Raw genomic sequence first — 24,260 nt, 5'->3', positions numbered from 1 at the left:
GGAAGTCTCGCAGTGCTTCTCTCTGGCATGGAAAGCACACAGGCAGTTAGGACAAGCAGAAAGCCAGTTGTTCAGTATTTTATTCAAGAGGAAATATACACACACCTCTCCCTGGCAGGGGGAGCAGCCAGCCCAGGGCATGGCTGCAGCAACACGGCCACAGCCGTGTTTGTGCAAAGGAAGGAGCCCCGTTTCCGTGGAGCGGTGGGAGCCGGGTGTGTGATGGAGCAGGAGATCCCCGCGGCTGGGCCCTGCCCGAGCGCCCTCCAGCAGCCCCGGCACTCCCCAGAGCGCCGCTGACATTTTCCAGGAACAACAGAAGGAAGAGGCAGCTTATTGTGCTTAAGACATCTGAACAAATCCTGGGTAGGAGACACTCACAGCTTGTGGGTATTGCTAATTACTTACAGTTAAGAAAGAATGGATCCTGACGGGGACAGGACCCTGTGGAGTCTCTGCCACCAGCACCCCCCGAGGTCACCGCGCTCCCAGCCTGTGCCTGGGCAGGGCTGCAGCTCCTGCTTGCCTGCAAACAAGGTGAGCTGTGCTGGGCAGGGGCGTCCTGCTCACGTTCCCTGCCCTTGGTGCCCCAGGGAGAACTGGCGAGGAGCTCCCTGCCCTTGGGAAAAGCCATGCTGCACCAGCCCACCCTTCCTGCCCGGGAAGGAGAAGCTGTTCCCAGGGGAGGAAGAGCCTTCCTCTCTCTGGGAGGAAAGCTCAGAGGCCAGGCATGAGAGTGAGCTCGCTCAGCTCTCCACTCAGGTTACAATTGAAAGGTTAAATATGAATAAATGCTGTAGGTTTATACATAATGTTTCCTTCTACCTATGGAATGTGTCTCAGTGGTCCAAAGACACCAAAAATGTTGTTAGAAACTGTAGTTAGCCAAGAAAGACAATCCTGCCCTTAAAAATGAAATAAATCCTATTTAGTTTTACTACAGCTTTTGTTTAAATGCCCTCAGAAAAACAGAGTATTTTCAGGTGCCTTGTGAGAATGTATCCGTTCATGCAATGGCCCATGTTCCTCATTTCACAAGCATTGCACATTTTTATGTAAGTCATCAAAACTATAAAACCTATTATTTTTGTCTGAAAGTCTTAGTCTAAAAAGTACAGCATTACTTTATATCCACCCATGGAAACTCCTAGACGCGCATGTGCACAGACACACACTGTTGCCTAAATGTCTTCTAAAGATACTGATTACAAAGTGTATAAAATTGGGAATACATTGTCAGGATACAGTGAGAGATGAGCCACCCTCTACCACAGACTATAATCTAGGATCAGTCACTAACTGTACACGTTTTTACAGCCTTGGATTCACCAGGGACTTCTGAAACGCAAACAGCAACTACACAAAGAACGGCAGTACCGCTGCAGGAACACAGGAGTTACTGGTTCCAGCTCTATGGAGCTGGCTGGAATCTGAGTGACATTTTTGTTTCCTTCAAGCAGGGCTGAAACTGAACCTCCTGTGAGACAGCTCCACTACCAGCTGGGTGAGGGACCCCTGCTCCGAACCTGCTCCTGGACTTGCAGTGATGGAGCAGGAGCCAAAGCCTCCTCTCTCCACTAGGATGACTTTAGGCTCTATCTTAACAAGCTCATGTGCCACTGAGACCGTGGGTCACCTCCCAGGGGCATCTCCACGCTGTCCCCAAGCTCTGCCGACACAGTGGTGTGGCTGGTAAAATTCTTTTTGTTTAAACTTTGTTATTCAGGCAAATGCAGGCCCTGAGGCCATTTGGTCCTGAGTGCCCAGGAGGAGGCAGAGGCGGAGCCGAGGGCGGGTGTTCGGAGGTAGTCGCTTCCTTCGCCTGTCCTGGTACTCCCCAGTCCAGTGTGGTATTGGTTAGATGGCCATGCCCCACCTCTGCCTGCTCCCCCTCCTGCCCACCTGCAAAAGCCAGACCCCCTTCCCAAGATCCAGGCAGAGAAAAGGGACCAGGTGGATTCAGGTAACTCATCCCCCTCCAGAGCAAGACCTGCCTTCTCAGGAGATTTCAGAGCCTGGCCTACCTCAGCAGCTGCTCGGTGCATAGCCTGGAGAAAAGTTGGAGGCACTTTGTGCATTCTCTAGCTTGCAATTCCAACCTGCTGGAAGCGTGGTGCCGACAGCCTTGGAGGAGGTCACACCAGCACTAGGGAAGAGGCTGGACAAGGCGCCAGGACAGACAGAGACGGGAGGAGCCTTGTGTAGCTGTTTGAGAAAGACTAAGGGCACCTTGGTTTGCTGCTCCAGGCGTGCACCCCCCGTGCTCTGAGGGACCCCTGCCAACAACCCGACAGGTGGAAACATCTCAAGTGGCACGTCCTCGTGTGAGAAGTTGTGTGTGGGGCAACCCAGACCAACAAAAGGGCCTATTTCTGCTAGAAAAGTCTTAAGATTTGTCACTACCTTACGTGCAGACGTGGGAGAGCTGATCAGGCTGAGAACGTGTTAAAACTGCTCGGGCTGCTGCTAGTTCACCATATGTAAGTCCTGTGACCGCACTCCCATGACAGGAATCTGAAATATCAAGTGCACTGGAAAAAAGGGATTGTCAGAAAAAAACAGAAAATAGAAATACTACAAAAGCAACATTACTGAGAAGGAAGTGGACTGAGCCGATGCCGACTTGTGTGGTCACACAGTGGTTTCTATAGTCTCAATCACTTCCATCTTGCACTGCGAGGGCGACAGGAGCGGGCATTCGTCCGGCTCCCAGCTGCTATCCGGGCTGTAATCTTCCTCTGAGCTCAGCTCAGCCACCCCCTCCGTGTCCTCGTCACACGACTCCACGTAGTGAACCCCCACCGCGTTGATGCCGGAGTCCTCGGAGCTGGACGGGGAGGAGCAGTGCTCTGGTTTTGGTGTATTGCTCTCCTTTGCGATTAAGGCGTTGCGGACGGAGCCCTCGTCGGGCTTTGCCCTGTGCGGGGCGGGCGGCTGGCGCTGCACGTAGCACATCTTGCCGTTGATGCACTTGACGCGGTAGTTGTCGATGAAGAGGTCGGCGATGGTGCAGAACTGCGGCGCCTCGGGCGGCAGCGGCGGCTGGAACGCGGGAGCGAACTTGAGGAAGTGCTCGGTGAGCGACACCGAGATCTGGATGGTGTTGGGGGACTCCCGGGGGCGGACGGGGATCTCGGTGCTGGGGAGCTGCTCCACGGGGGTCATGGGCTGGTAGACGTATTTACCTGTGGGGACACAGAGGAGCAGCGTTTAAAAGTATTTGGGTTTGAACAGAAGCGATGACTTTGACACCCTTGGACACCACCAACAGTTCCCTGCTGGCAGCAGCTGCTTCTCTCATGGCCTCTGCAGGTATGGATCCTCTGACACCTAATGCTGCAGGTAATCACAACCTCCTGTACCCCAGGGCTGCTCTCCTCCCTGACCTTGCCTCGAGGACTGCTGTAGGACATGACTAACTCTGGAGAATTTACTCCAGGGGCACAACTCCACAGCCATGAAGTGCGAAAGATGCCAAGTCTGCCCACCCTGCTTTCTAGAAGAAAGAAAACTGACAAGATTCTCAGAGGTTTTTTTCCCCCACTGAACATAACATGTAAGTTCTAGCTTACATCTTTGCTACAATGATCAAAATTTTATTATATTACTATTATTCCAGTTAGTCTCCTTGTCCATGATTCCATGTTCTTTGTCTTTGGGGACTAAATCGTGTTTTTCCATATTATAAACCAGAAGTTCATACATAACTATAATTAGAATTTTAAGGCAGAAAATAAGGGAATTTCCAAGCTTTTGGCGTCTTGATTATCTGGTTAAGCAGTAAGAAAATAGGATTATGTTGGTTATATTGAGCAGAACAAAGTGTGAACTAAACATCTTCACTAACAGAAATAAATAAGAGAGCAGAAAATTGGGACTATGTCAGGAAAAACTGAGAAACCCGAGGCTATGCCTAAGAATGTAAAACGCTGCATTTTATTTGCATGAAGCCTCTGAAAGATTCATGTCTCCCCAGGGGCTCATCCGCTGGGAAAGCACAAATTTTCAGAAGCCTTGTGAGTAGTGGGGCTGTCGGAAGAGTTTTGCTGCACGCGCTGCAGATCCTGCTTTGCGCAGGCAGCAAATGCACCAAAGCACGGAGGGGCTGTGGGTGCCTGGAGCTCTCCAGGTGAGGGGCAGAAAGCTCCTGCAGTAAGGAAGGCAGAGTGCTGGCGTGTTTCCAGCTCACAGGTACATGCAGCCTTTCCCACTGAATTACCCATCCTTTGGAACATCGCAGAATGTTGGGAAGGACCTTAAAGACCACGGAGTTCCCATCCCGCTGCCGTGGGCAGGGAACCTCCTACGAGACCAGGTTGTAAGCCCCCGGGCAGGGCTCGCTCCCCCTGCAAAGCCTCTCCGCAGCAGAGAATCCCCCTGGGGCCGGGAAACCCTCCCAGCCCTGGGAGCTCTGGCGGCTCTCGGCGGCTCCGGGGCCCACGCACAGCCTGTGCTCTGCCAGCTCCGGGACGTCACCGGGAACCTCGAGCACCGGGAAGGCTTTTCCCACCCCGCAGCGCTGCTGGAAGGGAAACGGCTCATGTGAAAGTCGGCTGGGATTTCCAATCCCCGTAGCCCAAGGACAGGGAGTACGGCAGAAAGCCACGGAACCAAGGGAAGAGCTCTGGAGCGTGGGAGAGGCTCCAGGCACGACGAGGGAAAAGCCCACCCGTGTGCCGTGGCAGGAGAGCGCAGACAGAGGTGGCAGCAGGGGGAAGTGTGTGAACAGCTTTGACCGGCTCCCCTCGAATACCTCATCCAATGTTTTCTCCCTACGATCTGTGCCATGGTAATTGCTGACAGAGCCATGGGGGAAGCTCAGTGACAAGAAATCAAGCTTTCCCCCTGTCTGCTTATGGCTGGATGACAGAAAACACAAAGCCATCCTCTCCACTTGCCATCTCTGTACCACGATGTAGCTCCTAAACCTGCTGTGACTCAGAGGAATGCATGTTGGCATCCAGCAGCTGCAGGCTCCAGCCACAGGCAGAGCACAGCTCTGACTCCTCCAGCACAGATCCTTGGTTCTGGCGTCTCTGGGCAATGGGGTCCCTCGGAGGTTTCTCAAATCTTGTGGACAGAACTTCCCAGGGAAGCTCCTCACCCTCACAGCCACAGCAGCAGCCCACGGCTTCCTGCCATCTGCTGCTTCCCAGAAATCCTTCTGTGAAATTAGTGAACATTAAATATGCCACTGCCTTGCAAAGCCCCACAGCTGATGATTACTGTGCTGCTGGCTGGGATAGTGTCTGATAAATTCAGCTCATGGGAACTGAAGTGCAGCCTGTCCTTGCCTGAAACCATAATGCTCTATTTATCCATAGATTTGGAGGGCTTCTGTGTGGGCTCCTTTGACAACCAATGCTAAAATACAACCAGATACTGGTGAAAAACATTTCTTCAACTCAATTCTGTGCTGCCTCTATTTGAAGAGTCCAAGGAAGGGTCCAGTGAAGATTTTACCAGGGTGAAGAAAAAAGGTCTCTGTACAACAGGACTCTGTTTTTCCACTTAAAACAGTCACCACGTGCTGGCAGAAGACTGAGGGATGTTAGGAATAGAAAGTAATGTATTTAAGCCAAGGAAGCTTACAGCATGGGCATGGAATGGTAAAGCAAAGACTCCTCAGTTTGACTTTTTTGGTGTTTGTTTTTCCCTTTTTGGGAAAAGAAGAAGAGCGGTGGCCAGGTCAGCCAAGGAGTTGCTGGGAGCTCAGCCGGTTGTTTCTCCACTGCAGCCACACACAGCAGCTCCCTGCGTGTCTCAGGACTGCCCTGCTGGCACTAATTCCAGAGCAGGAGCAAAGAGCACAGGATTTCAGAGCCTGTCTGTGTGATCTCACAGGGGCTGAAACGTTCCTCACGTTCCAAGGACAAGCTCTGCCAGGGTAAAGCAGGAAGCAGCCAACACACAGCAAAGAGAATTTTCTACATTAACTGATTTCTACATTTCTTTAGAATTCTGGTACAAGTTTGTCAAGTCTTAGCTGGTTTTAGAGGCAATTTTAAACAGATTAAACTTGTTTCAAAACATGAGCAGGTGCTCAGAACTGGGACTGTCAGACTGGATCATGGACAATGCTGTGCTTACAGCCTCTGTTGCCACCCCTCACCCTACATAATACATGGAAACACGTCAGCCAGGATGCAGCCTATGAAAAATAAATGCAGAAATTAGAAATAAGATCGCCCCCCACCCCTGCAGCCTGCAGGATTGCCAGGCTTTTCCACTAGAAAAGCCCTAGAAGCACAAGTCCCCACGTTCTCTTATAAGCCATCTCAATCTGATCAAACACCCGTGGGAATCAACAGCAATATTTTTGCTGACTCTGAACAGCTGGCATCAGTCTGTGATAAAACAGTACTTTGAGCACCTATTCTGCTCCATCCCATCTCATACACTAGCTCAGAACTTACTGCCTATTTATTCCAAGTCACCTGAAGAACTCTGTGATTGCACTGCGCTGATGAACACTCCTGTAAATGACAGTGTTCTGCACAAATTCAGATGTCCCACAAGACAGCACATCCGAAGTTGTTTCCTGGGTCACTTCCCCACCACTGCCTGCGTGGAAGCTGGTGAAGGAAAAACACTGCACATGTCAAACACATGTCCACAAATCAAACTCCAAATCCTGTGAAAAGAAATTTGCTGCATTTGCAGAAGTTTGGGAAGTTCTTGTGCACTCTAAGAGCTGCTGTGAAGAGATGTCACAGTTCTGGCTCTGCACTTCCACCACCATGGCAAAAGGGCTCAGGGGAAACAAGAGCCTGCTCCCCTCTTGGAAACAGTGTGAAATCAGGCTCTGCCAGAATGACTGCCAAGGTTAAGTGTTGGTTGTCCATGACAGCCACTGGCTGACAGGTGAGATGATGAAATGAGAGACCCCAGAAACAGCTCTGTAGGCTACACTAACCATTTGTCCCCCTGAGCCTGCTCTGTGCTCAGGGCATTATCCCCCACCAACACTGCTCCTCTGTCTGACCCCTCAAAGTGACAGCAGCTTGTGCACAACGAGAAAGGGACAATTGTTTCTCCATTTCTTCAGCTGGCCCTTGTGCCAGCACACAAACCAAATCCTCAGGGACCTGGCACATACTACAGCCAACACTCAACTGCAGAACAACTATTCAACTATGTCCAAGGAAGTGAGTGCTGGGCAGTGCTCATCTCCCTGTTGCTCTGGGCACAGAAATAGGATTTCTATTGCCAAACTGGATGGATGCTGTTCCCCAAAGCCTTGGCTCTGTGCTTCCAGTGAACCTGCCAGCAGGCTAAGGCAGGATCCAGCAGAGCAGGGAGCTCTATCATCACGTGCACATCTCCAGCAAACTCAGGCAACTTGGAAAATTTTTTATGTTCGTGGCATTAATAAGCAGAACCATGTGGCTGATTGACTGGAAGCTGTATTAGAGAGCCTCCTGCTTCCAATACCCCAAATCAAGCTTTGAGAAACAAGCCATGAGTTCATTTCTCTCTGATTTTTTGCTAATTTGGCAGTCTGCATGCATCTTCACCAAACAGACACAAAACAGCAGCAATTTCTGTGGCTAATATGAAATAACTTAACCATGAAATAAGCAGAGGTGCAACTGGAAAATTCTTTTCCACTTCCCTCCATCCCAGCATTCTGGCTTACCTCTAGCACTCATTAACGTGCTTGACATATTGAAAAAAAAAAAAAAGTCCAGCTTTCAGGAGGGAGGTTTCCTAGAACAAATTCTCAAATTTTACCCTCTCAAAAGGAGGACTTAGTCCTAATAAATAACACCATGAATTGCTCTGCACTTCAGAAAATGGTAATAGAGAGCTGTGGATTTTACGAGTCTAAGTCAGCAATACATACCGTGGATATTTGTTCACATGCAAGGCATTTAGACATCTATTAACTGAAAGATAAAAGCTTTTTTTCATACGTATTCTTCCCCCTGCAGCTGCTGGAACAAGTATTTCTACAGCCTCCCATCTGCCAGCTCATCTATCTCCAAAAATCAGCAAGGTTAACAAAGACCTGCTACTTGGCAGCTATTGAACGTGACCTGGCTCACCTTAGGAACTGCTCCTGTGTGGGCTGGGCACGTGTGGAAGTCCCAGGCAGAGGTGGGCTGAAGGTGAACTGGCTCTGATCCCAGGGGAATCTCCATGCCTTTGGCTGTGGTGGATGCTCCAGAGGGGCTGGAGCTGTGACCCCAGGGCACAGTCCATGGCTGCCACAGGCCCACAGTGAGGGTGTGGAGGGATGTGTCCTGTTCACCAGAGGGAGCTGCTCCCCAAGCACTGGTGACCTGGTGCTGCCTGAACGTACACCTGTGTAACAGCACCAGTAATCCTCCCTTGTGAAGTCCAATGGGATTCTCACTGCAGCTGTGCCAGACTTGGCTATTGCCACTTGCAACCCTGCCAAAAAATTCAGCTCACACGGGAGGGGAATTGGTCCCACTATGAAGAACATAAAAACCCTCTAATTAAATACCACACAGCTCTGAAGGAGTGAAGGCAAAGGAAGCATTCATAATGCATGTGTGACAGGAGACAGCGCTGCCTTGGAGGGGATCTGCATTATTCCAAGGAGAGCTCCCTGCACAGCTGTTCTGTGTGTGGAAACCTTGGAGATGAGCTTCTCAAGCACTGACTTTCCTCACACAAGAGACAGAGAACAACCGAGTGCTCTTCTGGTGGCACTTGTTCCACATCTCCTGGGTGTGGCAGGAGAGCCAAGGCTGGCCCTTGGGGATGCACAGGTGCATGTGCATCTCCCTGGCAGGTGGTGACAGCTCTGAGCGGGACTGGTGTCCTGCTGCCAGTGCTGGCACAGCGGCCCCAGGGCAGTACAGAGGTTGTCACACCCAGCTGGGTTTCCAGGGCCCCCCAGGGCACAGTGGATGGCACAGGTTTGCCAGCCCAGCCAGAGGGCATGGGAAGGAACCAGGTAGGGGTTCACGGCTGGCACAGCAGAACTTTGGGGCAAGGGAGGGTTTCCTCCTTCACAGCCTGAGGCAAAGCTCGCTGCACATCCTGGACAGGTTTATGGAGGGCACTCAGCATCCTCAGCCTGCTGGAGGTGCCCACCACACGTGTTTGTTGCCAAGTGCCCAGCAGTGGGGAATTCCATTGGGAAGTGTGATGTTGGGCTGAGTACCTGGGGTCATGGCCCTCCAGCCCTGCCAGCTGAACAGTGGCCAGAATGACTGCTCTGGCTCTCCTCCTCTCACCAGGTACATGCACAGCTTGGAACAACAAACCCTTGCAAACAAAGCTTGTCCTACCCATAAATACTCACCAAGGACTATCACACCTCCAAACTACACTTAGAGCACAGTACTAACTTTTCCAGAGGGGTGAGAACAAATGGAAGGAGAAACCCAGAGCACATTTACAGATGGCACATGTGAAAAACTGCACTGCTCACCCAGTCTGCTTTTCTTTGTGATGTATGGAATGGACATCATGTCATATCCAGCAAATCCTCATGGGCTGCATGGTGAACAAAAGATGTGGGATGAGCCACCAGAGGAAATGGAAAACATTTCAGGACACTGAGGCACTGCCAGATTGACAGGCTCAAGTAGGGCTGAACTGGGCCATTGGTGGTTATAAAAAGGCATAACTGAAATGATTGTCCACCTTGAAGAAGCCTCATAGCTAAAGATATGCAGCACCTCAGTGCAAGTGATATTTCTGCCTTACATTTTGTCCAAACAACTTTGAAAAAGCACTAAGATTGCTCAAACAAATTTCTAGTGTGGGGAATGCAAACAGAACATTCTGCATACCTACAGGAATTCTGGCAGAACTAGAAGGCCCCATAAGGGATCACAGAAGAGACTCCAAGGGCACAAATCAACTCAGCAAAGGAACAACAGAAAAAGCAGCCACACACCATGACCTGAGCAGGCTGGAAGTGCAGCAGGAAGGGCTGGCAGGCTGTGCCCTGACAGAAATGTATCACTGCAAACAGCTCCTTCTCACAGAAGCACCTCCATCTGAGCACTAATCAATCCATCCCATTCCAGACCCCATCCAAGCACGGGGAAGAAGCAGTCCAGCAATGTTTTGGCAGTAACTGCCTAGGAGCAATTCCATACAGCTGCCAGCTCTCTCCTGTGGAGGTGTTCCCTCCCTGCTGTAGAGCCAGACAGCTGTGCCAGCCCCTGACTCAAGGCTTTTCACAGGAAACCAGCACAGAATGGGGAAAAATCAGGAAGTTTTTCCTCATCAAATTTGTATTTTAATGCCCTTTTGTCTTGATCTGTTTTAAATACAAAAAGGATCATGACAGTACATGCTGTGAGCTGTCTAAGCCTTTGAGGAGTTTCTGTGCACATCAGCTTAAGAGCAGGTAACGCTTAAATGCAAACAGACCCTGGAGCTTCCTCCATCATCCCTGCTCTTTACTCTCACTGCTTACACGGATTTACTGGACTTAAAGAAAAAGCAGCCCTGAAGGTTTGAGAGATGCAGCCATAAACCCTCTTAAAGGAGCCGTATTTGTTCACTAAGCATTGTAAGGGAACAGAACAGCAGCACCCAACAAGGCAGAGAGCAGCAGCACACAGCATGTGTGTGTTCTGGAGGAGCTCTTTCCTTTCAGTAGCTGGAGAATGTCACCCATACCACAGGTGCTACTCACCCCAGCTCCATGCTGGGTGCCAGAAACACAGAAGCACAGGCATGGAAATTGTGGCACAGCCCTGGTTGCCTCTGCCAGCACAGCAGCTGGGCAACACTACCCAAGCTCTGAATCCAACGATATTCATCTTCCAACATCCCTTCCAAACCCACCCCCAAAGGCCAGAACAGCCACTTCTTACACATTCCCCTGAGAATTTTATCCCCCAAGTTACACTAGATATTTTTAAAATTCAGTAGAGAAAATAGCAAAAAATGGCTTAGTGCTAAATATTTATTCTACAACCCCATCCCTGTGCACCATCTGCTCAAGCTTTAGCAGCCCATGGTTTCCATGCAGCCAGTCAGTGCACTGGCAGGGAAACAAAGCAACATAAGCACAGCTCCATGTCAAACTACCCAGAAGACCATGGCATTGCCTGGAAATCAAAGGGACTGGAGACACAAGATCCAGTTGTCTTGAGGTGTGTGGTAGGTGCTGCAGGGGGGCACTCTGAGCCTCTGCATACAATGGAATGTTTTCTTGGGAATTCTCAAATAAGCAAAACAACTTACCAGGTCCTTGAAGGAAAAGTGCTCTCTAAAGACCTGCACTCTGCACCCACAGGGGACAGCTGGGGCAGGGGGCTGGGATTCCCAGCTTGGAATAGACACATCTCTGTGGCCACAGTGTTTTCCTGGTGGCTGACAGGAGAAACAATGGCCCAAGGGACGTGCTGTACCTGTGCTGATTTCTTCCTGTGGCCAGAGCCCAGGATCTGCTGACACATCATCTGTGCAGTTGCTGTGTGGGAGCAGGAGCCTTCAGGCTGGACAACACCATGTTCTTCAGCTCCAGTGCTGGGAACAGGCTCCTTACAGCCAACACACTCTGTTAACCCAGTGCTGTTCCTGGTGCCTCAAGCACATCTCCATTCACACGCCATTCAAACCAAGCTATTTCTATCACAGGCCTCTAGAGAACCCATTTCTGGGGATTTTAAAGGACTGCTCTCCCTGCTTCTGCATAAAACACATCACCTGGAGCTGAGGATTGCAAATATGGGCACCAGTGCTCTCCTTGGAGGAGTGTGGGGTCCAGCAATGCTCTGCATCAACATACAGAAGCCAAAGTACCACCACTGGAGGTGGAGCAGTGTAGATCACATTGAGCCCTTGTGTCACACAGTGCCACTGCGTGACTTGGAGCACCTGGACAGCACAGCTGGGAGCACAAACAGCTCTCTGCTGTGCCAGAGTGAGGCAGTGCTGGCAGAGGTGAGAGCATTGCTCTCGGCTTCACATCCAGAGAGGCAGGATCCCACAGGACCAGCTGCAGAATGGCTCCTGTGCCAGCAGATCAAGGTCTAGTGGCACAGGGACAAGAAACAAAGCAAAAGGTGTCTCCTTCCACCTGCCCTGCCTACAGCTAGGCTAGTGCTGGTGGACTGCAGGAAGGCTGCAAGAGCTGGTCAGTCCACCCTGGCATAGCTGATGCTGCCCCAACCTTTCACCAGGTACCAGGGAGGGAGGGAGGGAGGGAGTGATGAGTGAGTGAGCGTGCAAACACCTGGAGCAGGGCTCAGGCCCAGGAAAGCACTGAAATGCAACCAGGCAGCTACACAGCGTGGAGCAGCCAAGCACCCTGCCTGCAACAGTTACAGGTGAGCACCAGCATCATGTGTGGCAGCAAGAGGGACAGACAGAGCCTGGCACAGCAGGGAGTCATTTCAGGGCTGGGTGCAAGCACACAGCCAAACAAGCAGCTTCCAGAGCAGACGTGTGGGCTCTCGAGCTCCACAGCCACCAGTGAGAACAAGAATACAAATGCATGCCTCTTGCTGAAATTGTTTTACAACGTAGGTTACATATAAATTCCAACTGTTACATGGCCTAAATTAAAGTATGGCTATGTTAAAAACAAGACCCAGTTGCCAAGCAATCAGTTTTCACTTTCCCAGTAGGTTTTTGACTTCCCTCTATGTGAATATACTCAGCTATTGGCAAAAACATCTCCAAATGGCACAAACTGCACTTCTTGAGTTCTGTGATCAGTCACTACATAAAAATTGATTAGTGGAAGAATCAAAGCCATTATGAAAACATACTCTGTATCTTGTGGGCAGATAAATTCATGGAGGTGCTGGAAGAAAAACCACAACACATTAAACCAGGGTCACTTTATATGCAGAGAGAGAAATGCTCTACCTGGAATCCAATCTACTGTCAACCAGCTTTTGCATTAGGATAAGCTTGTGCCATCCATCAGCAGCTAAGCCCACACTGTCACAGCTCTTGGGAGTTTGGGAACATCTTACACTGTTTGTGAGTAAAGCATTTTGCTTTTTATCCTTTACAGAAACACAAATTTCTAGTAGAGCCTCACCAGTGTGAGGCTGTGCAGAAATAAGTTACCAAGGCTGGCAGTGAGTCATGAAGTGTACAGCAGCACTGGTTAAATGGAGAGCCATTACATAAGAACACCCCAAGATGCCCCCGCTCTACAAGCCCGGCTCTGCTGGCTGCAGCAACACGAGCGGTGACAAAAGGTTCTTGATGAGCACACAGGTGCTGCCAGGAAATTGGAGGTCCTGTGCCAAGCACCTGAGAGGCCCCTTCAGTGCTTCCAGCAGACCTGAGCAGTGTCAGCTCTGCAGACCTGCAGGATGGAAGTCACAGCAACGACAACCTTGTGACTCAGTCTCACGGGACAATGCAAGGCTATGACCACAGGCTGCCAGTTAAGACCCGTGAAACATCCATCAAGAGCCACAAGGGGAAGGATGTGACAGCAGGCACTTTTGCATTGGGCACTGGCATTAAGCAAGCTTGCAGATCCAGGTTGGCAAACAGATTCCCTCACCTGCAGAGTCCAGGAAGGAAGCCACACGCTCACCACAGGCACTGTGCTCCATGCAGATTTTATCTTGAGGCTGTTCCTCTGCAGTGACAAAAGTGCCAGCAGCCTCTCACCAGCAGGAAGCCCTCCGAGCAGGAGCACAGGCCCAGCCCTCACCGTGCAGGGTTCAGGACACCCTGCATTCACAGACAACCCCACCAGCTGACGAGATACAAGATTAATGAACTTTTTCTTCAGAAGTACTTGCTTCTGGTAGGAAATATCCCCAACCTTGTCCTTTCAGGTTTCTCAAAATCAGCACTTAACCCTTCAAGGAGCCATAGAGGAAGGGTGTCAGTTATCTGCCACTCTCAGAGGCTCTTAACAGCAGATCACTGAGTTTGGGGCAAGCAGATAAAATTTTTTGTGAATTATTATTTGTGAATTATCTGTCTCACAGTCATGCATGACAAAGAGATTTTGGCTGGCAGGAAGTGTTTTGGTACACAGGTCCCTTTTTCTTCAACTTTTGGAGAGAGAAGTACAGTGATTTCTGTTCAATCACGCATGAGCTGTACAAGAGTTAGTCCTACGAGACACACTAAGCAAGTAGCCTGAATTCAGAGATTTTCCAGTGGTCTAATTCTGTTAAGTGATATTTGCACCTTTGTTAATAACAACAGAACATGCACATTATAGTAAGGATTCAAAATGAATGGCAGTGTGTTCTTCCAGAGGCAGTGACATTCCCACAGGGTACAAGGAATCAACACATGTGAGTTCTCTTATCAATGGTACATTCATACTGTGATTTCCAGATTATAACTAAAACCTGAGGAACAAAATCCCATCCAGGTCTGGAATGGTGCACCCATAAAAACTGGCAGTGTTTTCCCTTAGAGTAACACTTCAGAATATACTAAGCTGACATTCTTTCCTTAGTTGTGTACAGCTTAGTGAAACGAAGTTGGAATATCATAGCTCTTCAAAATACAGGTGAAGAGAAGATCTTGCACAGCCACAGGCAACAAATCCTCATTAAAAGTCTCTTCCCATTACAAGCTGCAACATGCACCTTTCTGCAGCTTCTGCCTGGCACTCAGCATAATGCCTTGCTCTGTGCACAAACATTCTGTCCGGATACATGGACATAAACAGGATGAATGTTCAAATCCTTTTCACAGCAGAAGTAAATTCAAAATGCCTATTTGTCCCAGGATTTGTATCATTCTCCCTCTAGACCAAGCTGTGTTTTCTGGGAATTCCCAGTCCTACTGCTCGTAGCCCCACTACTCCATTCCACTTTCGAAAAGTGGAAGAAAAATGAAGAAAAATGTATGAGCTCCTCCAAATACTCAGAATTTCAGACACAAGCATGTTACAACTCCCTTTCCCTGTTTATCCAACAAATCAGTCATCAGGATGTAGTTTTGCCCTGTGGAACAGTACTGCTGGAAATTCGAGTTGCCATCCCCACTGCCAGGCTGGCTGCTTCCAGTCCACATCACCATCTGCACACAGGGATACACAGAGCACCAGAGCACTGCTGCCCTTCTGCTCCCTCCTGGATGTGGAAACGAGTTTTACAGCCACCAAAAACCAACATAAGGAAAACCCAATGAATAAGAGCAAGGCTTTTGGAGATGTACAGTGCATGCTGTGCTGCAGAGCACCCCAGGGCTGTGACTGCTCCTGTAAGACACAGGGATCGACAGACACTGGCTGCAGGCAGGCACAGCTCCTCTTTAGACCCCCAAGCCCTATCAGGATGCACCTGAATTCCTCCCCATACCATCTCAGCTCACTTACCAGCTCTGTCACAGGAAAGCAGGGCTCCCTCACTGATTCCCTCCTCATAATTCCCACAGGCAGACTGGGGTCTGAGTAATTACATGGGTTTGGAAGATTGTCTGAGGCCCTGCTGATGGCTTCTGTCGCTGGAGAGGGGCAGACACACCTTGGAAATGCTGCTGGTGTGCACAGAGATACTGAAATGCTGCACACATCACTGTGTGGCAGGGGAAAATGCCTGCACCTGGGCCAGGAGTGTACCTGCCAGAGAGCAGGCAGGAGCTGCCATGGACACACACCACATCTCCCTGGAAGAGGTTTAATCAAGGATGGCCTTGACAGAGAACTTTCACCAGCTTTGTGCAACAAACAACAATTTCCTTCATTTTAAAATGTTATAAAAGAAAGCTACTAGTGATTCAAGCAGAGAAGAATGTGAGGAGCAGTATCAGCTCAGAGCACACCCAGGTGCAGTGACTGTGCTGATTTGGCTCGTTCCCTGGCTGCAGCTGTGGGCAATGGATAAGGGATAGCCCCCTCCCCTGCCCAGCACACAGCTGGGACTGATGAGACCCCAATCTCAGGGACTGTGCCTCTGCAGGGTGCCCTCAACACTGAGAGGAAGCAATGGAGCTCTGGGAGCCAAGAGAAATCCTGGGCTGCCTCTTCAGGTGAACAACAAATGTAAATGAACTCTAGTTCTACACTCCCAGAATATTGCTAGCATGACCAAATTTAGAGAAGCTCTTCTCCCCAAAACCACCCAGCAAACACATGCCCTTTGTGGCATGCCACCCATCACACAAACCCATTTTCTCCTCTTGGCTGAAAAATGACAATTCCTTGGATCTCCTGCCAGGCCTGCCTGACCTCATGCAGAACCTGCCAGGTCTGGCTGCAAACTCCAGCCGAGCAGTGCCATAATTTGTGATGCATGCCAGGGAGTGGGAAACTAATCCAAGGCACACCTGCAAGTACTATCCACCACCCAGCAAACTGCAAGGGTGGGGGAGCAGGTGTCTTTTTCAAAACCTTTGCTGCCACCACGATCTTGTTCCTTGCCTGAGCCTAGCAATATGTTCCCTCCTGGCCCCCCAATGGAAATCTCACACTTTCCCCTTGCTTGGTTTGTTTTCTTGTAAAGGTTCCAAACAGCTGAACGTGTAAAAGTGGTAAAACTGAAATTTATTTGCTACATTTACTTTTCAATATAAGATATGCAAGAGGCTTTAAGGAGATAAAAGCTTGCTCTTTTGATGCTGAATGGTGTGGGGGGAAGCATAGAAAGGCTAATACAAGGTGGCACAATTACTGTCTATTGATGCAACTGCTGTGGAACCAGATTCATCATGTATTATTGATAATTGCAGCATAATGTACCGAGGGGTTTGCAGGGTGTTTAACAGAATGCAAGATATTCAGATTATAAATGAACCCAGTTACAAGAGAATGCTCTTAATTGTATCAAGCATGATGCCTTCTTTCACAGTTGATTCTTAGGAAGTAAAATTAGCAAAAGTCAAAGTCCTGCTGTCAGGTCAGGACAGATGCAGCCCCGAGGATCTGATCCTTTCTGACATAAGCAGGTACCACCTCACAGCCAGCAGCCTCACAGCCAGCATCAGTGCAAATCACAGCTGCAGTGGAAATCCCGAGGTGAGGAAAGGGAGGCAGGCACCTTGCTGCAGACCTGCCTCTGGCATGTTTTCTCTGGCTCTGGAGAAAGTAGATCAGAGTAATTTAAGGCTCTCAGCTTGCATCTAATAAACAAAACCTCCCAAGGCTGTCAGAGGGGAGGAAGGTGAACAGGGGGCTGCCACCCTGGCAAAGGGAATGTGTGCAGGACACAGAGCAAGCAGGAGAAATGCGTAGTGGGACAAACACGGGCTGAAGTAAAAAACACCTCCTGGGCCAACACCTTCTTCCCTGCTGGGAAAAGGACTCCGAGGCTTGAGCCCTCATCCTGCTTCCACATAGAGACTGGAGTCAGCACAGCCTCCTGGCAGCACCCAGGGGAGGGGTGTTGAGGACAGTGCAGCAGCAGGGTCAAGGTGTCCCTGCACTCTGAGCATAGCCCAGCAGCTCCAGTGACACCCGAGGCACCCCAGCACCCCCCCATCCCAGCCCCCCCAGGCACACCCGTCCTGCACGTTTTCCATGCACCTCTTATGGGGGCTGCACCTGGGTTCAGAGCTCCCCATGCACAGGAGTGCGTTAGAGAAACAGCACACTGGGAAATCTGCTCTCCACCAAGCCCAGAACAGACTGAAAAGGACCTAAAATGAACTCCAGGCTTAGACACACAAGTCATACAGGCACCCAGGGCAGCTGAGGCTCTCAGAGCTGTTTGGATACACCAGCCAGTCATCTCCCTGCCAGCTATTATTGCCATTTTATGGACAGAGAAACATCGGAGGCAAAGAGAGCACCTCCAGTACTGCTCACTTCCGAGCACGCCAGCCACAACAGCTTTGGGAATTCAGACTGGGTTCCTTCTCAATTATTCCTTCCATAGCCAAGTGGCTCTGCAACGCTAAATTGCTTCTGTCACTGAAGTAAGCAGATGTGATTCTGAATACACATGAGGAGACAATCTACTCATCACGGCATGGTGAGTTTTTGTAATTTCTCAGTGTAAGTGCACTTCAACTGAGTTGACATTCTCGAGGACCTTGGCCACTGATGGAAAATAATACTTCAATAGCCCTTTTAATTGATGTAGAGTTTCCTGTTCCCCAATACAGCTCTTAAGAGTCACAGAAAAGCACTTTCAAGAACCCTCTGAGGATTCCCAAGTCAGTATTACAGCACTGCGTTTATGCAAGGTAACTCCCAATACTGTTTAATTACATCTCTGACCTCTATACAATTTCCCATTATAGACCTCATTCTTACCCCTTTTAAGTCCAACTCGACTCATTCCACAGGAACAGGATACAAAGAGATCCTTAGCTCTGAAATTTGCATTAGGAAATGAGGGGCAAGAAGGGAGCACGCTTCACCATAGCTTTCAGAAGATTAAACAAGGCAGTGAAGTGTGTGACTTCCTTTAAAATCTTACATTTAAAATCCTGGTTTATTGAGGCAAAAGTATCTTAACTTTTCCTTAGCCATAAAGGAGGAATTGAGAAGGAAGTCTGTACTTCTTGCAAATGCTGTAACTATTTTTAAATCTTATAATTGCCACACAGAAGCAAAGGGTTGGATGGGATCTCAAGTGGTCTTTCCAAGAGGGAAGCAGTTCCATGTAATGCCTAAGAGACACCAGTCTAAGCCTTCCCTGAAGGACCATGACTCTTCACCTTCTCAAGTACTCTGTTCCCCTGCTGCATTTCTCTTTCTAATCATGATATTTTCCCATATCCAAACATGAACTCTCCTGGTCACAGGTAAGAGATACCTGGTTTTCTGCCACCTGTGTGCAGAGGACTCAAACACAGCTGCTCTGCAAGGCTACCTTACACTTTGCAAAGTTCATCAACCCTTCCTTTCTCCCTCCCTCAGTCTTTTACAGCCCAAACAACCCTTTCTTTTGCACCCCCTTGTAAAGCATATTTTTCTAAGCTGATCTCTGTGATCTCCTCCCCAATTCTCCTACAGCTCTATAAAGTGCAACGCTCAAAGCTCAGCGCATCAGCCTGGTTTCCTCATCACTGAGCTGAAGAGACTAATTAAATTGCACACATGCCATGCTCCTGGTAATGCATCCCAAAGCGAAGGCTGGGGTTCTGGGTTTGGCTTTTCTGCCACGCAGCCCTCCCACTGCTGAGGCACAGGCAGTTTGTGATCCATCCTAATCCCCCTCTGCAATTGCTTCCCAGTTCCATGTTTGACTTCCCCATCCCAGGATCATTCCCAGATGATTTTGGGTAACATCTCCAGTTTATAAGCACCACTTGAGCTCTGATCCAGAGTGCTCATAAGCTTTTATATCTTGATGGTGGCCACAAATAACTGAGACCAGGGAAATGTTGGGAAGAATCTAGGCCATAACCTTTGTGTTACTGATGAAATGCCAGAGTCTCTGTACCTGTGCAACAGGTGACTGTGGCACCTTCTCACACAGCCAGTTGTGCCACACAGTACTCAGGGCACAGACAGAAGAAAACCTTTTGTCCTGAACTGCTTTCAAATGAATCCCAAATCAAGGCAAAAAAACCTGAAATGCATATTTAATTGATATAGAAGCTTGCATTCAAACAAAAGCTGGCTTTTGGGGCAGCCCCCTTTCCCTGTGAAACAAAATTTGCAAAAAGTCTGTGTGAAGGGGAATCCGTGAAGGTGACTAAAATTGCAAGGAGCAATGGTAATGGATTTAAAATGAGAATGGGATATCAGGAGTCCAGGGACACCTTCAGCAGCACCAAGTAACCCTCACATAAGGGTCCAGTGTTAACCTTGACCATCCAAGCTTTAAGATCTCCAGAACACAACACGACCCAAGTACATTGCTCCATCACCATTTCCTGACCTCGCATCAACACGCTGCTGGGAAAGCCTGCTGTTCAAAGCTCTACGTGATTAATTATTCATCAAACTATGTTTGGACATCCACAGTTCAATCTCAGCCTCCATGATTAGATACATCAGGATCTTGAATACTGATAATAAAGTCGTTGGGCGCGTTTTCACCAGAGTTGGCTCAATACTGGATTTTGAAGCTATCTGCTATATATAGACTAAAGCAGTTACCTCTCTGCTCAAAGGGGTTTACGCTTGTAAAAAGAAAACCATTAGCACCGAGAATGAAGTGGCTGGTGAGAAGGACAGCGGTGTCCAGCCAATGCCACAGCCCACCCTCGGGCCGGCTCACGGGGCAGAGGGGCACTGGGACTCCAGGCCCCGAGAGAACTCCCCGGGCATCGCTGCTGCCGCTCCTACGGAAGCAGCACCCGAGGTCAGGGTCCCACTGGGGCCGCCTCGGCACGGACAGCTCCGGGAGCGGGCTGCTCCTGGCCGCGGGACGGGACGGGAGGGGACAGAACGGGACGGGCGGTAGCGCGCGGGGACCGACAGGGCATTCGGGACGGCCGGGATCGCGCGCCCCCCGCCCGCTCCCTCGCCCCCTCACTCACAGTGGCACCATCCCAGGTGGCAGCACCAGTGCAGGCGGAAGCAGCGGCCGTGGCTGTGGGTGGCGCAGAGCGAGAGCCCGTCGCAGGGCTGGAAGTCGGGTCTGCCCGCGCAGCTGCGGGCGAGCGCCTGAGCCTCGTCCAGCTTCTCGCTCTTCGCCGCCGCCGCCCCGCTCATGGCGCCGCCGCTCCGCCCGCAGCCCCCGCGCCGCAGCGGCCAGAGGAGGAGGAGAAGGAGGAGGAGGAGGTTGAGGACGAGGAGGAGGAGAAGGAGGAGGAGAAGGCGCCGAGCCGCAGCGGGGACCGCCCGCCCGCCCAGCGCCGCGGGGGCAGCGCCGCGGGCAGGGCCCGGCCGCCCGCCTCGCCCCGCCCTGCCCCGCCCCGGTCCCGCAGCACCGCCCGCGGAACCCCGATGGCTGCAGAGCCCGGTGGCGCTATGCCCCGATGGCCGTACCTTCCGATGGCTGTGTCCCTCGATGACCGTGCCCCACGATGGCAGTGCCCTGCGGTGACCGTGGCCCCTCATAGCTGTGTCCACGATGGCCGTGCCCTCGATGGGGATGTGCCCCGGCGGCCGAGCCCCGCCATGGCCGTACCCCTCGATGGCTGTGTCCCCCATGGCTGTGTCAACCGGCTGGGGAGGAGGGTGTCCCGCGGGCTGCCCCGCGCGGCAGGGTGAGCCCGGGACGGTGCCCGAGGGCGCTGCCGGCAGCTGGGGGCTGCTGTGAGATTTCCCTGCTTTCCCAAGGCGCTCGCAGCGGCCGGAGCGCACGGACGGGAGCGGCCACCAGCCCCGGCAGAGTAAGCCAGGGCAGGGCTGTGGGCCTGCTGCCAGGCTCCCCCGAGCACTCCCCCGGCCATGTGGAGCTCCTCTCCAGACACCACCGGATTGATGAATGGGATCCGGGCACTCTGGCACTGGACAGCAGCCTCCGGGGAGCGTGGGCAGCAGGCAAGCAGCAGTCTGGGGCGCTCCGAGCGTGCAGCTCTTTGCTAGTCTGTGAGACAGGTGGACACAGATCACCCCTGCAGTGCCAGAGCCAATGGAGCAGGACACCGAGCTGCTTGCACATGTGGCCCACAGCACAGGCAGGTTTTAGTTGTTTTTTTTCATCATGCTACTTAATCTAATTCAGAAACCCATTTCTTTCTAAGCACACAGTGATTGAAAAAGCAACCTGATAAACTTTGTCTTTAATTTTGTAAAATAATCAGTAGATATCATTTTGGTTAATAAACATATGAAAGTGTATTGTTATTTTCCAACAATTATATCTTTAGGCCAAAATTCAAGTTTGGATTTATCTTGAGCCCTGGCTACATTATTTGTTTCCTAAGTATGGTGGTGGACTTGTTTCCCTGCTATATTTGAAAGAAAATTGCAGTTTTATTGCTGCTCTGCTCAGCACTGGGAGTTGAAGTCAGCTTTCTGTTAGAACAGAAACCAAATGGTCATTTTCATAGTCCCTTATCTTTGTATGATACCCAGTAGCTCTATATCAGAAAATGTCAAAACATACTTATTTTTCTGTGTTCTCCAGAATAGTCCCAGACAGTTCATATGGGGTCTGTCCTTGGATAGATCCCAGAGGTGTCCCCATCCTCTACACTCTCCTGAAGGTGTGCTGAGAGAACCATTTGCTTCTTGCCAATAAGAAGGGCTTAAGAACAGCCAAGTTGCTGTTGTCTGGCTGTGATCAGCTCCACACTTTATGTGTCAGACCAAGGGATATGGGTCACAACTGCAGAGCACTGAGTTGCACTGAGGCTTTGAACCACTTCTGATTGTGATCCCTGACTTGCAGCACAGACCTGGTCTCTGCAGTGCTGCTGGCCCTTGCTGCTCATCCATGGTCCCCTCCTGCAGCACCTCAGTGCCACATGACTGTGTCCCAGCTCTGCCCTCACCTTCTCAGATCTGGAATGGCTACACCATTAAACTCAGCCTATCTGGGAGGAGATGGGTGCCCAGTTGCACTGAGCAAGGGCTTTGAGCCTCCCTTGGCACTGGTCACTAGGAGTGGGAGACCTTCACAGCCCTGTACATTTTAAATGTCTCCAGTGTTTATTACACTGAAAAGCGAGTATTCTTATCTGCCTTTGTTTTGCAGAAATCCCACTGAAATCTGCAAACATTTAGGACCTTGCTCAGCTGTTTGCAAGCAGAGGAGAAACTGATTGCAAATCCAGGTGTTTCTTTGACACTGTCCTGATGTTCCCCTTTCCCCTGGAGCCTGCCAGCAGCAAACGAGGGATGCAGCTCAGCTCCCAAGAGAACCCTGGCCCAAGGGGAACTGGCACTTCTACCTGCTGGCACGAAATCCTTCCTCTCCAGCACTGTCTCACCTCCAGAACTGCTCTCAAACCAGCCTGGGCTGTCAGATCACTTTCTGTTCAAAAGAAATAAAGAAGGAAGGTGAAGTGTGGGTTACAGAAAGGGGTAAGTGTTTCTGGCAAGACCCAAGCGCCCCATCCAATTTGGGCGTGCGCTGCAGGACTGCACTCAGTAACCTCAGGCAGGAGCTCTCTGCCTCCCTTTGAAGGGCCAGTGCTGCAGGGGACTCTGATCAAAGCTCAGGCAATCCTCCCCTTTGGTGCACTCCCATTCGCTACTGTTTTGCACAATGCCTGTGGCTGAGCAGTTAATGGAGGCATCTGCTGCACTGGCAGAGTTCACTGCCTTAATTAAAGATATCTAACAATCCTGCAGCTGCATGAGAGAGGCCACGGGTGCTCGCAGGGCCGACACCGAATCTTCTCAGACTGAAAGCAAGCACCCTGCTGTGCAGAAAGCACAGACATGCAGCCAGACACCACATGAAAGCAAAAGCAGGGCCCAAGGATTAAGAGCCAGCTTGCATTGTGTGTCACCACAGCCTCACCGTGCCAGAGAACGGTATAACCTCGGCTCATGGATTGTTTGGAATAGTCAGACATGCAGCAAGTGTGCAGAGCTGGGGACATTCCTCACCTGTAGGGATGGTTTTACCTGGAAGACATTTTTAACAGATATTTTCCTACTGAGTGAAAATGGTTAACTGGTTTAAAAAGACAGGTGGGAAAACTAATCCTGTACCAAGTGGTTATCAAGTTCTCCTCTGCACGGGGCTGTGTTCTCTCCTGTTAAATGAAGAAACATTTCACTCATGGGTATATTTCTGGCATCACTGCACATTTGAGCTGATGGGGACTGTGCAAGGCTGTCAACAATTTACCAAAGAAGCTCACAGAACAGGCTGGTGGTTGCTGCTTGGGTGGCTTGTCAGCAGGCACCAAGGGCTTTGGATCAGGCTGCCCTGCAGGGCTGAGGGTCAAGGAGCTGTGGTTGCCCTCGGGTGCGCTCTACCCTGCCGGGAGAGGAGCAGGCCAGAGGCCAGGGCTCCCACGCACTGCCCCCGCCCTCCCGGAGCTGGGAATGCGACCTCGCGGCGGCAGCAGTGTCACCGCTGGTTGCGGGGACGTCAGGCAGACAGAACGATCGATGCTGGGCTGCTTTGGTCGATGCGAATTTACAAATGAACTTCGGTCAGGAGAGACATTACTGGTGTGAACAACCTCTGTTCTCAGCAATTCCTGATGAGGGAAATGGACCCATCAAAGGCACCAGCACACAGGTGCTGCAGGTGACGAGAAGCATTTTGGCCAGGATAGAAGCTGGTGTTATCCTGGGATAACATTGCAGTTCAGAGGAAGGGCACGTCCTCTGCTCCACAGCCTCCCGCTGCAAGGGAATCGTCCTTTCCCAGCCGATCCCCAGTGCGGGTGAGCACCACGGCACGAGGCACAGGAGAAGGGAGGTTAGCCCGGGCAGGGCATCGTGTCCAGAGCTGTCCTGGGGATAACAGAGCAGCCACCAGCACAGCCAGGGCTGTTGTGTAACGTGTCACACACAGCCTGCTCGTGTGGAAGTAGTGCTCCACCTCTGAGCCAGGCTGGATTGCTCTCAGCTG

At 50.7% G+C, this 24,260-nt stretch overlaps 1 protein-coding gene across 1 annotated transcript; it reads right to left on the bottom strand.

The window, feature by feature from the left end:
• Positions 1-62: 62 nt before the first annotated feature.
• On the bottom strand, positions 63-20,638 carry CUNH3orf70 (chromosome unknown C3orf70 homolog). The gene is made up of 2 exons (XM_041416382.1): positions 20,314-20,638; positions 63-3,185 (listed from the first exon to the last, which is right to left on the bottom strand). Exons 1-2 carry the CDS (start codon positions 20,486-20,488, stop codon positions 2,632-2,634), a joined length of 729 nt encoding a protein of 242 aa, XP_041272316.1. The 5' UTR covers positions 20,489-20,638; the 3' UTR covers positions 63-2,631.
• Positions 20,639-24,260: the final 3,622 nt, after the last annotated feature.

This window comes from Onychostruthus taczanowskii, unplaced genomic scaffold (genome assembly GCF_017590055.1).
Source record: "Onychostruthus taczanowskii isolate IOZ18803 unplaced genomic scaffold, ASM1759005v1 scaffold51, whole genome shotgun sequence".
Classification (NCBI taxonomy): domain Eukaryota; kingdom Metazoa; phylum Chordata; class Aves; order Passeriformes; family Passeridae; genus Onychostruthus; species Onychostruthus taczanowskii.
This window is presented reverse-complemented; position numbering and strand designations above follow the sequence as displayed.